Source organism: Ascidia mentula, chromosome 7 (genome assembly GCF_947561715.1).
Source record: "Ascidia mentula chromosome 7, kaAscMent1.1, whole genome shotgun sequence".
Classification (NCBI taxonomy): Eukaryota; Metazoa; Chordata; class Ascidiacea; order Phlebobranchia; family Ascidiidae; genus Ascidia; species Ascidia mentula.
In genome coordinates, this window is record NC_138572.1 from 9020395 (window position 1) to 9036342 (window position 15948).

The window sequence follows — 15948 nt, forward strand, 5'->3', positions numbered from 1 at the left end:
GTGACGTGTTGGTGGTATATGATCGTGACCGAGGAAATCCAGCTGCGCAATGTGATCTTGAACGTGGTTTTGTACAGTCACCCACGTCATGCAGTCAAGCGTATCCTTAATTTCGACAGAGCTGGTTTGCGCGAAAGGGAAGTAGGTTTGGGGACGGAAAAAGAAATACCTACTAGTTTTTCATTGCTGTATTTCAGTAGTGAGCTGACAGGGTTGCAAAATATACTGCAAATTTGTTGTGATTATTGTATGATGTCGTTGTGCTACTTTTTGCCACCAACACTGGTTACAGCTGTAATTTTGATTGACATAAGACTCAATTAGCGGTACAATTCGCGTTTTGTGTTTATTGTTACAACTTATATACAGTTTATAGCAGTGGTGGAATTTAAATATTGAAGAACTTTGCTGGAGGTCAAGCATAGATGATTTGCATGTTTATTATAAATGACATTTTCAGGTTTCACTGTCATTGCATCCATGCTAAGTGGAAGCGCTTTTTTTGACGGGTTTAAATCGACATCGAAAAAATCATCAGTTTATTATATTATCATGGACACGTAGGGCCACTGTGCTCTGTCGACTAAAGTTGAAAATTTTGCACAACAGCAAATCGCTTGCTGGCAAAAAAAACTCTAGCTTGGGATACCCATGTTTATGTGATATGTCAAAAACTTTTATTTAAACCCTTCATGTTATTAGTTATAGGAGCTTTATTTTGTGAAGTGATCTCATGTTCCGAAGCGTACAGCAAGCGCTTCCAAGTGCGCCTTGTGGTAAGTAACTGTATGCAAATGTAGTATTAAACATTATCTACCCTAGCATATGTTGATGTATAATGACTTTCTTCTTAATAACTACACTAAATAAAATTTTTAAACTAGTCTGGTCGTATTTAAGCGGTTACAATAACAACGAAGAAAGAAGTAAACAAGGAATATGTGCACGTGATTGACCAAAATAAAATCGAAAAAGTGTTTGGAAGAAACGATGTTCGAAACTCCCCTGTTGCAATCTACTCAATTGCAGGATGCTTAAGAAAGGGAAAGTCCTTTTTTATGAACTTGGTATCAAGATACTTGGACTTTCTTGTGAAAAACCAGGTTAGTTCATATGACAATATATTTTATCAAACAGGGCATCACCGTCAAATGCATTCAAAGAAAGTTTGTGCATTATGATTCCGAATATTTTTGATGCGTTTTTTGTTAAATTTGCCTCAGTTTCTTTTAAACTTGAATTTCTGATACAGAAAGACGAGTGGAAGAACGACCAAAATGCCGAGTTAAACAAGAATTTTGAATGGCGTCCGGGTACTGAGTCTCACACTGAAGGAATATTGGTTTGGAGTGAACCGTTTTGGCTAAAAAGTAACGAAAACCAAAAGGTTTGCAGCTGAATAGAATTTATTTTAATAATCTGTCTTTCTGGCACAATTAAACCGACGTTTTACTAGCTATCCAGCTAGGCTTCCTCACGGTAATAAATATGTTGAATAGAATATGTTGGAAACGATTTTTAATCTGTAATGTGTAGTTTCACCTTGTGGGCCCCTTAGGCTAAAGTCCCTTCTTTAGTGTTGTAGTTACCAACAGCATGAACAACAACAGCATTACACAATCACATGAAATAATATACTGCATTATTATGTATGTTTTTGGATCTACAGATAGCTGTGTTTCTCATGGATACACAAGGAGTTTTTAACGCGAAAAGTTCGGAGTTTTCCGATTCTGTTTTGTTCTGTTTAAGTACTTTTCTAAGCTCATGTCAGATTTACAATGTAACGTGCATGATAGATTTGTCAGATTTAAATAAACTGAAGGTCGGTTTTTACATATATAAATAATATCTTTAACTAACTTTTTTATCTAATATTTGCATTTAGAGGTTTTCAGATTGTGGAAGGCATGTGTTTGGTGCAAACCTGTGTGAAAGTTACCAGGTAAGATGGTTGCTTTTAATTAATGCAAATATAAGATGGTTGCTTTTAAGTAATATTGTGCGACGAATCTTGCCTTTAACTCACCAAAACCATTAACAATGTATTGTTAAAATCGGTAGACGTTGGTCTTTCTTGTGAGGGATTGGTCAAACGTAGATTATGAACTCGGTTTTGAAGGTGGTAAACTTCATCTAAATGAAGCAATGCAACAACATAAAAAAAAGTCTGCAGAGCATCAATCTTTATGCAGAAATATCCAAACATCTTTCAAAGAAGTAAATTGCGCTTTGCTTCCGCACCCTGGAAATAAAATAACATGGAGAAACGAAACAAACACTAAAGCTAGTATAAAAGGTATGTATATATTCTTATGCATTTTTATGCCAAATGTTTCACCAAATGCACAAGCTGAAAAACGAATCACCATATTTTATTTGCTATATCCCAATATTTCTGATACAACTTATGTATTTCTGTCTTTCTCCAACACTTATCATTAAATGACAGTTACCTCACATCAATTACAGTTTTGTCGGTTTGTTTTGGTTTGTTAAACACAGATATTGACTCAATGTTTTTGGAAGCAACTGATAATATACTAAAAAAAATGTTTGAGGAAATCCAAGTAAAGAAACTTAATGATACGACGCTCAAAGGAGAGGATATTATCAAAATGGCAATGGCAATTTCGGAAAAAATTGAAAAAAACCTATTGGATCCGAAGGGAATATTACAGGTTTTTTGTCTGTCATTATTGAAACTATTTCTTTCACTTTTAAGATTATATTCAGGCATTATCAACCACAATTGTTGCAAATCTTGTGAAGAGCAGCGAAGATTTTTTCTACACAGAAATACAGGTCTGTCCTAGACATGCGCTTAATCATAACTGCTATAAACTTTCAAGAATGTCTGTTTTTCAGGTTGCCTTAACTAAAAACAAATACATGTCCAAAGAAGTTTTGAAAAATACGCATTCAAAAATTGTTAATATAGTGATGAGAATGTTTAACACCACACTAAAGCCTGAATTACAACACTTTGTTTCACAAAGTCGACTTGACTTGAAAAAGAGTCTTGAAGAAAGAATCTTTATTGCTGAAAATCTAAACAATATTTCAAGGGTATATAGGCTGTACAAATGTTAAAGTTGTTGGCAATGCAGTATTGTGCTGCATTTATATTTATAAAAATAATTGTTTTGTCAACTAAACACTTTGGCATTAGGATGATTAGATAATATCTGGTTCATTCGACTTTTGTTCAAACAAAACGAAACATTTTTTGTTCTCCTTTTATGCACAGGAAGGTGTGTGGGAGCTATACCGCTTGTTGATGGAAGACTGTTTCGATGCATGCCTTGATGAGTTTAAGGTTTGTGTGCATACAGAACAGTACGTTACAAATAGCTGAACGCTAATCGAATGACTTTAGAGAATATACGGAAGACACGTGAAACAATGTTGCTTTTTGTGTGCTGATACAATAAAGGAAGAGTTTGGTAAAATAAAAAACAACGCAATAAAACTGTTCAAGGACACTGCAGGCGACAAAGTGGTTGACAAAACTTTTGAAACAGAACTGCTGATTGAACTGGAAAAGAAACTTGACCTATTATTAAGGGTATTTTTGGAGGATAATGAACTACAACAGGTAAAACCAAACAAACTTTTTACACACACACACACACTGTGCGAGAGAATGTGAGGCAGCAATTACGAATATTTTATGCCACGTCCAATGCAAGTAACTGTGTATATTGTAGGTAAATACTGCTATCGCTCTTTTGAAGGAATCTGAAAATGTGCTTCGAAATTTTCAAGAAAAGGTAAGAAAAATTTGTACATGAAAAGCCAAAGGCCTGCTGCATTTTTTCCTTTTCGCTTACATAGGTCAAAAGTAAAGGCATGCTTGAGAGAAACGTCCTAAGTACAAAAACTAAAACGATGGACAATTTTGTTGTTGATCATCTGGGGAACCTGCCAGCCACGTGGCAGGATCATTTCAAACGAAAACTTGATTCTGCGATGGACAACGTCGTTAAACACTACCAGTTTTTAACCTCCAGTGATCAAAATGACGTTGAATATAAATTAAAAGAATACGTGGGGCATTACATTCCTGTGTTCATTTCTGCAGAAATATAAGCACTTACATGCATTTTTCCTAGACAAAGAATCGTGTTGAATTGGAAAAGGCAATGCAAAGCATTCATTCTTTGGGCAAGCAAAATATTGGTGATACAACATCGGTAAGTAAACACAAAATAAATCATTTCTGTTCATTTGCCAAACAGATTATTGCAGAACAATTTTTAAGATGATTCGAGTTGAAGCCTTGTTTTCCATTTCCGAGAAAAGTTTAAATGAATGGAGAAGTTCGCCAAATACCGAGAAAATACTATCTCTTTGTCCAACCGCAACAGTTAAAAAGTGGATAGCAACACAACAAAAATACAATGAATTGTACTTGGTGAGAATTAGGTACTGGGTAAATTATTTGTAATTTAATAATTATATGCTTGTCCATTTATGCCAGAATTCTCAACGAAAAAGACCATCAGTTCTATTACAACTCCTTTTGAAAAAATGGAATGAAAAAATGCAATGGGTGGGAAATATTTTCGTATTTACTTTTCCACTCCTTATAAATTCCACAACAATACCTCTTGTTGGCCAAACTTGTGTAAATGAAATATTATTTAAAACTCCTATTCTTTGTTAGATGCTTTCTGGAACAAAAATGACCGGTACCCAGATGGGAATATGTTATGACGAAGTGGAAAACATAGGCAAGGCTTTCACAGAAAACTTACCAACTGATATTAGGGAGGAACAACATGAAGCACTAAATTCGGAATTAAAATCTAATTTAGCAAAATGGGAAAAAGTGAATTTGTTTCACCAAACAATCTATATCCAAACCCTTAAAGACGTCCACGTTTTCTTCAGGAATGTTAAATTATGGTTTGAATCCTGGTTTATCCAAGCGGATGTGCAGAAAATGCGCTTCGCCACAAAACCGAAAGAATGGTCGCTCAAGCGAGTAATAGGTTCATATAAACCTAAATTTACCAATTTAAAAACTATTGCGTAAAGATTTAACTGTACATCTTGATATACATTAGTTTTAACATTGGTAGTTTGACTAATTGATTTGCTAATTGGCTTTGAATTGTGTTGCAGCGTTTTGTATAATATATTGTACATAATTATTCTGTTTATAATTTGCGACCATTTTGCTTTACATTTGATGTGTTTGAATTGTAGCTGTCATAACATGTGCATGTATAAAGTAAGCAATAAATACAGATCCTAAACCACACGTGCTTCAATAAAATTAATATAGCTGGCGCTAACTTTAACATTTCACTCGCCGAGCAAGATATGCTTTCAGGCCTTAAAAAGAGAACTGAGCCCACTAGAGGCGCTCAAACGCCTTCGCCAGCAAATCGGTCAGAAGGAGGTTATGGCGACCGTGCCCAGATGTCGTAGTTAAAAATATATATTATGTGATCGGCAAGATGCAGTTTATAGGGAAAGATGATCTTAACTTGGTTAAGATTTGCGTTGTTTTTTTTGTGCGTTGCTTGTGAAATTGGTTTTGTGTTGCTGCTTTCTATGGGATGTGTGAAATGCATTTCGTGCTGGATTATCGACATAAACAGATTTATGAAGGTCTCTCGCTGCTTTTTTTGACTTTTTCATTCATTTAATTGTGTCAGGAAGATAAGAATTGTCATTTCTGTATTTTTTGTTGACAACATGGAGAATCATATCGTACTTTTGTGATCAGTCAGTCAGTCAGTCAGTCAGTTTATTTCCGCGAATTGAAATAAAATAAAGCTAACTATTTGATTATACTGGATAAGAAAATTACTTTCGCTTCAGGCTGTATTTTAAACTGATGATTTCTTTTTCGCAAAATGAGTTTTCACAACGATTCGCCAATGCAATTATTTTTGTTTTCTTTTGAAACTAGCGTAATATCTGCTTCCTAGAAATCAGTGGTGCTGGCGGTTGACAAAGTATTTTGTGTCCTATAGTCAGCATCACCCGCTCTACACAAAATATGCACATTACTTTATTTTATTTTAATTCGCGGAAATAAACTGACTGACTGTACTTTTATGATCCCTACAAAGCGCCGAAACGCACAAGAACAAAACGGTACAGGAGTTTGTATATTTGGTAAAGGGTAAAAAGGGAGCACAGCAAAGAGGCAGAAACTGTTTTTTTGAATACAAACGACTGCTTAACGTAAGTTTCCAGAATCTCGGTAGGAAACAAGTTATTGAAGAAGATCTGCGCATTGTCGCGATGTGGAGGATATAACTTGACAAAATGGTTGAGCAACAACAAAAGGTGTTTTGCGCGATAACGCAAACGCCAACAATCGCAAGAGAATGCCACGCGAACGAACAAAATAGATTGCGTTGAGATTTCAAGAAATAAATTTTGAACAAATGTGTAGTATTTGTACGACTGAGAAAATTGATTCAAACGCGTACCTGCAGTTGACTGGTTGCTTACCAGTGCATGTGTTTCACACAAACATCAACATACACTATGAATTTATTAATATCGCGAGGTAGTACTTTTTACAAAGCGACAGTGTTTCATGCTTGTTTCTTGTTTTTCCAAATCTTTTACGGGCCGACACCAAGGGAAAAACGTCAGAAGAAATTCAAGCGCATTTTATGTAAAGGGTTTTTAACAAAAATGCGACGGACTGAAGAACTTTTTTGCTGTAAAAAATCTTGCCAACAAAACGATTGTTTCACATTAACTGATGTACTGTTTATCGTCAGTGATGCCATAATATTGATTGAACGATAATAGATACCAAATAAAATATTGCAGTGTTTTGAGTTGTTTGCGCGATAGCTGCCCTTCACGTGAACAGACAAGAATCGGTAACCTCTATGGAAGGTAATTCTAGATCGGTTACTGTGCTGTCCCTTTTCACAATACCTATCGCAAACAACTACAGAATGATTATCGTGAACGGTAAAGAGAAAAAACGTCAAGTTATGCGATGCGATTTTAACGTGAGTCAATACAGGTAAAAATTCTTTATTTTTTTAAATTTTCGACCACACCGAGATTCGAATCCAGAATATCTCGGCTACGAATCTAGATGGGTCAGGGCTTTTTAAATGATGTTGCCAATTGCTCATCTTTTTTTACCACATCGAGGTTTAACCCAGGATATCCTCGCCACGAATCCTGATCAGGTTTTCTTCTTGGTGTATGGATCAGGAACATGGCCAATGCTTCCAATCACCCGCCCCCAGCCGCTAATCGACCATTAACTCATAACTAGAACAGCTCAACAGCGCCCACGTCCGAGTGATTGATTTTGTGTTTTCATTCGCTAAACGTGTTATGGAGCATCTAAGATGTTCTGCACACGTAAATTTGTACGTGAAGAACGAATTCGAATTCGCTTCGTCCAATCGCTCCTCCCTTTTCATGTGCAAGAGGAGCACTGGCGCACTCAATTGTTCTCGCGTTTAACCTGTTCGAATGAGGTGTATTGAATTCGAATCGCTTTCAAACTACTTCGCTTTTTAACAAATGCAACCGGTTTTTAGGTTGTTAACTTTGTCACATTGCATCAGATAAATGATAAACATTGAAAGACATGAAGTGATTGAAATTGCTTTTATAGTTGTTTTTTAGGCCCTAGCTTGTACAAGTTTTTCTTAGCACTTCCATGTTAGTTTGTTTTCCGCGGGTTGCGCTTAGTTTTGTACCAAATTGTTGACGGCGACTGTGCTGTAGTCACCACAAATTGAATGTTTTGCTTGACTGCTCACATACAAGATCATTGTAGGACCTATTATGTAGAAACAGTGGCCCTTTCCACGACTCACCATTGGAAACATTGTTGACTCTATTGATTATTAATGCTTTCCAATCGGTGACGTGGTGGTCGTATGATCGTGACCAAGGAAATCCAGGTGCAAGGTACGACGCGGAATGTGATCTTGAATGTGGTTTTGTTTAGTCGCCCATGTCATGCAGTCAAGCGTATCCTTAATTTCGACAGAGCTGGTTTGCGCGAAAGGGAAGTAGGTGTGGGGACGGAAAAAGAAATACCTACTAGTTTTTCATTGCGGCATTTCAGTAGTGAGCTGACAGGGTTGCAAAATATACTGCAAATTTGTTGTGATTATTGTATGATGTCGTTGTGTTACTTTTTGCCACCAACACTGGTTACAGCTGTAATTTTGATTGACATAAGACTCAATTAGCGGTACAATTCGCGTTTTGTGTTTATTGTTACAACTTATATACAGTTTATAGCAGTGAAGGGATTTAAATATTGAAGGACTTTGTTGAAAGTCAAGCATAGACGAGTTCCATGTTGATTTGTTTGATTTCATAAGATACAGCTTTAGATTTTTCGGGTTTCACTGGCATTGTACCCAAGCTAAGTGGAAGCGTTTTTTTCTTGACGGGTTAACGACATCGAAAAAATCATAAATTTATTATATTATCCTGGACACGTAGGGCCACTGTGCTCTTAAAAAAAGATATTAACTTAGATTTAGATTTTGAATAAATTTGTTTCTCATTGGTTCAATAAGTTCAGATACTGCAGTTATGAAGTCGAATATTTAGAAATGAGATTTGTATTCAGGTACAAAATCTCGCTAAGTAACGAGGATCTCAGACCACTCAGTTTTGTAGAAAGCCGCATTATGGCAGCATATTTTGCAATTGTTTGTTTGAAAACTAGGACAAAAATAACCAAATATACGTATAGTTAACAGCAAAACAGTATTTTTTTCAAATGAGCAACATTAATCCTTCGCAAACACAAGTCGATAAGATTCAATCTGCTAAAGTTTAAAGCGATTGGGAAAATTTAGTATATTGAAATGTCCAAAACAACAGAGTCTGTTGCTTTCGTCAAACAACCAGTTTTATGCGGTTGGTGTCATTTTTGCATGGTTTTTCATAACGTCTTAGTAAATTAAATAGTGTTTTGCAAGCGTTCCCATCAGCATAACGAAGCAATTGCCTTCCCGTCTGCGATTTTAACGTGAGTCAAAACAGGTTAAATTTTTTTTTATTTTTTGAATTTTTGATCACACCGAGATTCGAATCCAGATGGCTCGGGGCTTTTTAAATGCTATTGCCAATTGCTCATCTTTTTTGTACCACACCGATGTTTGAGCCCAGGATATCCTGGCCACGAATCCCGATCAGGTTTTCTTCTTGGTATATGGGACAGACACATGGTCAATGCTGCCAATTGCTCATCAACTATTAACTCATAACTAGAACGGCTCAACAGCGCCCACGTCCGAGTGATTGATTTTGTGTTTTCATTCGCTGAACGTGTTGTGGAGCATCTAAGATGTTCTGCACTCGTAAATTTGTACGTGTAGAACGAATTCGAATTCGCTTCGCCCAATCGCTCCTCCCTTTTCATGTGCAAGAGGAGCACTGGCGCACTCAATTGTTCTCGCGTTTAACCTGTTCGAATGAGGTGTATTGAATTCGAATCGCTTTCAAACTACTTCGCTTTTAAACAAATGCAACCGGTTTTTAGGTTGTTAACTTTGTCACATTGGATCAGATAAATGATAAACATTGAAAGACAAGAAGTGCTTGAAATTGCTTTTATAGTTGTTTTTTAGGCCCTATAGCTTGTACAAGTTTTTCTTAGCACTTCCATGTTGGTTTGTTTTCCGCGGGTTGCACTTAGTTTTGTACCAAATTGTTGACGACGACTGTGTTGTAGTCACAACAAATTGGATGTCTTGCTTGACTGCTCACATACAAGATCATTGTAGGACCTATTATGTAGAAACAGCGGCCCTTTTCACGACTCACCATTGGAAACATTGTTGACTCTATTGATTATTAATGCTTTCCAATCGGTGACGTGGTGGTCGTATGATCGTGACCAAGGAAATCCAGGTGCAAGGTACGACGCGGAATGTGATCTTGAAAGTGGTTTTGTTTAGTCGCCCATGTCATGCAGTCAAGCGTATCCTTAATTTCGACAGAGCTGGTTTGCACGAAAGGGAGGTAGGTTTGGGGACGGAAAAAGAAATACCTACTAGTTTCTCATTGCGGCATTTCAGTAGTTAGCTGACAGGGTTGCAAAAGATTCTGCAAATTTGTTGTGATTATTGTATGATGTCGTTGTGTTACTTTTGCCACCAACACTGGTTACAGCTGTAATTTTGATTGACATAAGAATCCTTTAGCGGTACAATTCGCATTTTATTGTTACAACTTATATACAGTTTATAGCAGTGGTGGGATTTAAATATTGAAGAACTTTGCTGGAAGTCAAGCATAGATGATTTGCATGTTTATTATAAATGACATTTTCAGGTTTCACTGGCATTGCACCCATGCTAAGTGGAAGAGCTCTTTTTTTGACGGGTTTAAATCGACATTTAAAAAATCATGAGTTCATTATATTATCCTGGACACGGAGGACCACTGTGCTCTGTCGACTAAAGTTGAAAATTTTACATAACGGCAAATCGCTTGGTAGCAAAAACAACTCTAGCTTGGGACACCCATGTTTATGTGATATGTCCAAAACTTTTATTTAAACCCTTCATGTTATTAGTTACAGGAGCTTTATTTTGTGAAGTGATCTCATGTTCCGAAGCGTACAGCAAGCGCTTCCAAGTGCGCCTTGTGGTAAGTAACTGCATGCAAATGTAGTATTAAACATTATCTACCCTAGCATATGTTGATGTATAATGACTTTCTTCTTAATAACTACACTAAATAAAATTTTTAAACTAGTCTGGTCGTATTTAAGCGGTTACAATAACAACGAAGAAAGAAGTAAACAAGGAATATGTGCACGTGATTGACCAAAATAAAATCGAAAAAGTGTTTGGAAGAAACGATGTTCGAAACTCCCCTGTTGCAATCTACTCAATTGCAGGAGGCTTAAGAAAGGGAAAGTCCTTTTTTATGAACTTGGTGTCAAGATACTTGGACTTTCTTGTGAAAAGCCAGGTTAGTTCATATGCCAACATATTTTATCAAACAGGACATCACCGTCAAATGCATTTAAAGAAAGTTTGTGCATTATATTTCCGAAAATGTTTTGTACATTTATTTTGTTAAATTTGCCTCAGTTTCCTTTAAACTTGAACCTCTGATACAGGAAGACGAGTGGACAAAGGAGAAAAATGCCGAATTAAACAAGAATTTTGAATGGCGCCCGGGAACTGAGTCTCACACTGAAGGAATATTGGTTTGGAGTGAACCGTTTTGGCTAAAAAGTAACGAACACCCAAAGGTTTGCAGCTGAATGGAATTTATTTTATTAATCTGTTCTTCTGGCACAATTAAACGTAACTTTTATTGACCGACGTTTTACTTGCTATACAGCTAGGCTTCCTCAGGGTAATAAATATAAACGATTTTCAATAGCTTCGCTTTGTGGGTCTGATAGGCTAAAGTTCCTTCTTTAGTGGGGTAGTTACCAATAATATAAACAACAACAGCATTACACAATCACGTGAAAAAATACTGCGGTAATATGTATGTTTTTGGATCTACAGATAGCTGTGTTTCTCATGGATACACAAGGTGTCTTTGACGGAAAAAATTCGGAGTTTTCCGATTCTGTGGTCTTCTGTTTAAGTACTTTTTTAAGTTCATGCCAGATTTACAATGTAATGAGCATGATAGATTCATCACATTTGAATAAACTGAAGGTCGGTTTTTACATATACAGATAATATCCTTAACTATCTTTCACTTTTTGATCCAATATTTGTATTCAGACGTTTTCAGATTGTGGAAGTCATGTGTTTGGTGCAAACCTCTGTGAAAGTTACCAAGTAAGATGGTTGATTTTAAAGTAATATTTTGCGACGAATCTTGCCTTTAACGCACCAAAAACATTAACAATGCATTGTTAAAATTGGTAGACGTTGCTCTTTCTTGTGAGGGATTGGTCAACCGCAGATTATGAACTCGGTTTTGAAAGTGGTAAACTCCATCTAAAGGAAGCAATGCAACAACATGAAGAAAAGTCTGCAGAGTACCAATCGTTATGCAGAAATATCAAAACATCTTTCAAAGAAGTAAATTGCGCTTTGCTTCCGCAACCTGGAGATAAAATAACATGGAGAAAAAAAACCAACACTAAAGCTTGTATAAAAGGTATGTTTTGTTATTCTTATGCATTTTTATTACAACCAAATTCACAAGCTGAAAAACAAAGCACTGTATTTTATTTGCTGTATATTTGTTACAACTTATCTATTTCTGTCTTTCTGTAACACTTATGTCTAGAAATGGCAGTTACCTCACATCAATTACAGTTTTGGTTTGAAACTATTTTAAAATATCTTTAAACACAGATATTAATTCAATGTTTTTGGAAGCAACTGATGATGTACTAAAAAAAATGTTTAAGGAAATCGAGGTAAAGAAACTTAATGATACGACGCTCAAAGGAGAGGATATTATCAATATGGCAATAGCAATTTCTGAAAAAATTGAAAAAAACCTATTGGATCCAAAGGGAATCTTTCAGGTTTTTTGTGTGTTATTATTACAAACTATTTCTTTCACTTTTAAGACTATATTCAGGCATTATCAACCACAATTATTGCAAATCTTGTGAAGAGCAGCGAAGATGATTTCTACACAGAAATACAGGTCTGTCCTTGGCGATTAATCATAACTGCTTTAAACTTTCTAGTATGCTTGTTTTTCAGGTCGCCTCAGCTGAAAACAAATACATGTCCAAAGAAGTTTTGGAAAATACTCATTCAAAAATTGTTAATATAGTGATGAGAAAGTTTAACACCAGACTAAAGCCTGAATTGCAGCACTTTGTTTCACAAAGTCGACTTGATTTGGAAAAGAGTCTTGAAGAAAGAATCTTTATTGAAGAAAATCTAAACAATATTTCAAGGGTATATTGGTTGTATACATTTTAAGGTTGTTGGCAATGTAGTATTGTGCTGCATTTATATTTGCAGGAACAATATTTTTGTTTGTCAACTAAAAACCTTGGCATTAGGATGAATAGATAATATCTGGTTCATTCGATTTATTTTTTTATGCACAGGAAGGTGTGTGGGAGCTATACCGTTTGTTGATGGAAGACTGCTTCGATGCATGCCTTGATGAGTTTAAGGTTTGTGTGCAAACAGAACAGTACGTTACAAACAGCTTATCGCTAATCGAATGACTTTAGAGAATATACGGAAGACACGTGAAACAATGTCGCTTCTTGTCTGCTGATAGAATAAAGGAAGAGTTTGGTGAAATAAAAAACAACGCAATAAAACTGTTCAAGTACACTGCAGGCGACAAAGTGGTTGACAAAACTTTTGAAACAGAACTGCTGATTAAACTGGAAAAGAAACTTGACCTATTATTAAGGGTATTTGTGGAGGATAATGAACTACAAAAGGTAAAACCAAACAATTTTTTTCTTTATTCAGTTGTTAAAAGGACTTTAGAGCGTAGCCTAATTTTTCAAAAACGATGAAACAAGTTTATTGCAAAAGAAAACAAGTTTAGTCAAACATGAAACACAATAGGGTATGAAACTTGTCGGACTGAGAAATACACACACACACAAACGTTTCATCAATATGTCACAGCAATTTACGAATATTTTATGCCACGTCAAATGCAAGAAACTGTGTATATTGTAGGTAAATACTGCTATCGCTGTTTTGAAGGAATCTGAAAATGTGCTTCAAAATTTTCAAGAAAAGGTAAGAAAAATTTGTACATGAAAAGCCAAAGGCCTGCTGCATTTTTGTCTTTTCGCTTACTTAGATAAAAAATAAAGGCATACTTGAAAGAAACGTCCTGAGTATAAAAAAACAAACGATGGACGATTTTGTTGTTGATCATCTGAGCAAACTTCCAGCAACGTGGCAGGATCATTTCAAACGAAAACTTGATTCTGCAATGGACAACATCGCTAAACACTACTTGGACCAGTTTTTAACCTCCAGTGATCAAAATGTCGTTCAATATAAACTGAAAGAATACGTGGGGCATTACATTCCTGTTTTCTTTTCTGCAGGAATATAAGCACTTACATGCATTTTTCACAGACAAAGAATCGTGTTGAATTGGAAAAGGCAATGCAAAGCATTCATTCTTTGGGCAAGCAAAATATTGGTGATACAACATCGGTAAGTAAACACAAAATAAATCATTTCTGTTTATTTGCCAAACAGATTATTGCAGTATAATTTTTAAGATGATTCGAGTTAAAGCCTTGTTTTCCATTTCCGAAAAAAGTTTAAATGAATGGGGAAGTTCGCCAAATACCGAGAAAATACTATCTCTTTGTCCAACCGAAACAGTTAAAAAGTGGATAGAAACACAGCAAAAATACAATGAATTGTACTTGGTGAGAATTGGCTACTGGGTAAATTATTTGCAATATAATAATTGTACGCTTATCTATTTATGCCAGAATTTTCAACGAAAAAGATCATCAGCTTTCTTACAACTCCTTTTGAAAAAATGGAATGAAGAAATGCAATGGGTGGGAAATATTTTCGCATTTACTTGTCCACTCCTTGTAAATTCCACAACAATACTTTTTGTTGTCCAAACTTTTGTAAATGTAATATTATTTAAAACTCCTATTCTTTGTTAGATGCTTTCTGGAACAAAAATGACCGGTACCCAGATGGGAATATGTTATGACAAAGTGGAAAACATAGGCAAGGCTTTCGCAGAAAATTTACCAGCTGATATTAGGGTGGAACAACATGAAGCACTAAATTCGGAATTAAAATCTAATTTAGCAAAATGGGAAAACGTGAATTTGTTTCACCAAACAATCTATGTCCAAACCCTTAAAGACGTCCACGTTTTCTTCAGGAATGTTAAATTATGGTTGAAATCTTGGTTTGTTGAAGCGGATGTGCAGAAAATGCGCTTCGCCACAAAACCGGAAGAATGGTTGCTCACGCGAGTAATGGGTTCATGCAAACCTAGATTTACCAATTTAAAAGCTATTGCCTGAAGGTTTAACTGTACATCTTGACATAAAATATTTTTGACATTGGTAGTTTGACTAATTGATTTGCTAATTGGCATTGAATTGTGTTGCAGCGTTTTGTATAAAAAGGTGTACATAATTTTGCCGTTTATGATTTGCGACCATTTTGCTTTTAATTCGCTTTACAATTTTTGCGTTGTAGCTGTCATAACATGTGCGTGTATAAAGTAAGCAATAAATACAGACCCTTAGCCACAAGTGCTTCAATAAAATTAATATAGCTGGCGCTAACTTTAACATTTCACTCGCCGAGCAAGATATGCTTTTAGGCCTTAACAAGGGAACTGAGCCCACTAGAGGCGCTCAAACGCCTTCGCCAGCAAATCGGTCAGAAGGAAGTTGTGGCGACTGTGCCCAAATGTCGTAGGTAAAAATATATATTATGTGATCGGCAAGATACAGTTCATAGGGAAAGATGCTGTTAACTTGGTTAAGATTTAGGTGTTTTTTGTGTGCGTTACTTGTGAAATTGGTTTTGTGTTGCTGCTTTCTATGGGATGTGTGAAGTGCATTTCGTACTGGATTATCAACGCAAACAGATTTATAAAGGTCTCTCGCTGCTTTTTTTGACTTTTTCATTTGTTTAACTGTGTCAGGAAGATGAGAATTGTCATTTCTGCATTTTTTGTTGACAACATGGAGAATCATATCGTACTTTTATGATCCCTGCAAAGCGCCGAAACGCACAAGAACAAAACTGTACAGGAGTTTTCATATTTGGCTGCTATAACGACTGCTAAACGTAAGTCTCCACCATCTTGGTAGGAATTTAGTTAGTAAAGAAGGTCTACGCATTGTCGCGACGTGGAGGATATAACTTGACAAAATGATTGAGCAACAACAAAGGTGTTTCGTGCGATAACGCAAACGCCAACAATCGCAAGCGAATGCCACGCGAACGAACAAAATAGATTGCGTTGAGATTTCAAGAAATCATATTTGAAGAAATGTTTAAT

General features: G+C 35.9%; 2 protein-coding genes across 4 annotated transcripts; both read left to right on the forward strand.

The window, feature by feature from the left end:
* Positions 1-676: 676 nt before the first annotated feature.
* LOC145907982 (atlastin-3-like) lies at positions 677-5631 on the forward strand. Of its 2 annotated transcripts, XM_082995135.1 has the most exons (17): positions 677-776; positions 901-1103; positions 1253-1387; positions 1670-1825; positions 1889-1945; positions 2065-2299; positions 2506-2681; positions 2737-2805; positions 2869-3069; positions 3251-3319; positions 3380-3598; positions 3711-3773; positions 3838-4050; positions 4116-4196; positions 4265-4417; positions 4484-4555; positions 4670-5631. In XM_082995135.1, the coding sequence occupies exons 1-17, from the start codon at positions 734-736 to the stop codon at positions 5039-5041; spliced, it is 2517 nt and encodes an 838-aa protein (XP_082851261.1). In that variant the 5' UTR covers positions 677-733; the 3' UTR covers positions 5042-5631. The 2 variants fall into 2 exon arrangements, with proteins under 2 accessions (XP_082851261.1, XP_082851262.1); XM_082995136.1 differs by lacking the exon at positions 2869-3069.
* A 2393-nt stretch (positions 5632-8024) lies between these two features.
* On the forward strand, positions 8025-15330 carry LOC145907977 (uncharacterized). Of its 2 annotated transcripts, XM_082995129.1 has the most exons (18): positions 8025-9889; positions 10550-10623; positions 10748-10950; positions 11102-11236; positions 11502-11657; positions 11727-11783; positions 11874-12108; positions 12309-12484; positions 12541-12609; positions 12669-12869; positions 13025-13093; positions 13154-13372; positions 13620-13682; positions 13747-13965; positions 14031-14111; positions 14180-14332; positions 14399-14470; positions 14585-15330. In XM_082995129.1, exons 2-18 carry the CDS (start codon positions 10581-10583, stop codon positions 14954-14956), a joined length of 2523 nt encoding a protein of 840 aa, XP_082851255.1. In that variant the 5' UTR covers positions 8025-9889; positions 10550-10580; the 3' UTR covers positions 14957-15330. The 2 variants fall into 2 exon arrangements, 1 of the variants encoding a protein (XP_082851255.1); XR_014402907.1 differs by lacking the exons at positions 14399-14470; positions 14585-15330 and having other exon boundaries at positions 8025-10623; positions 13747-13938; positions 14000-14111; positions 14180-14320.
* The last annotated feature ends 618 nt before the right edge of the window (positions 15331-15948 follow it).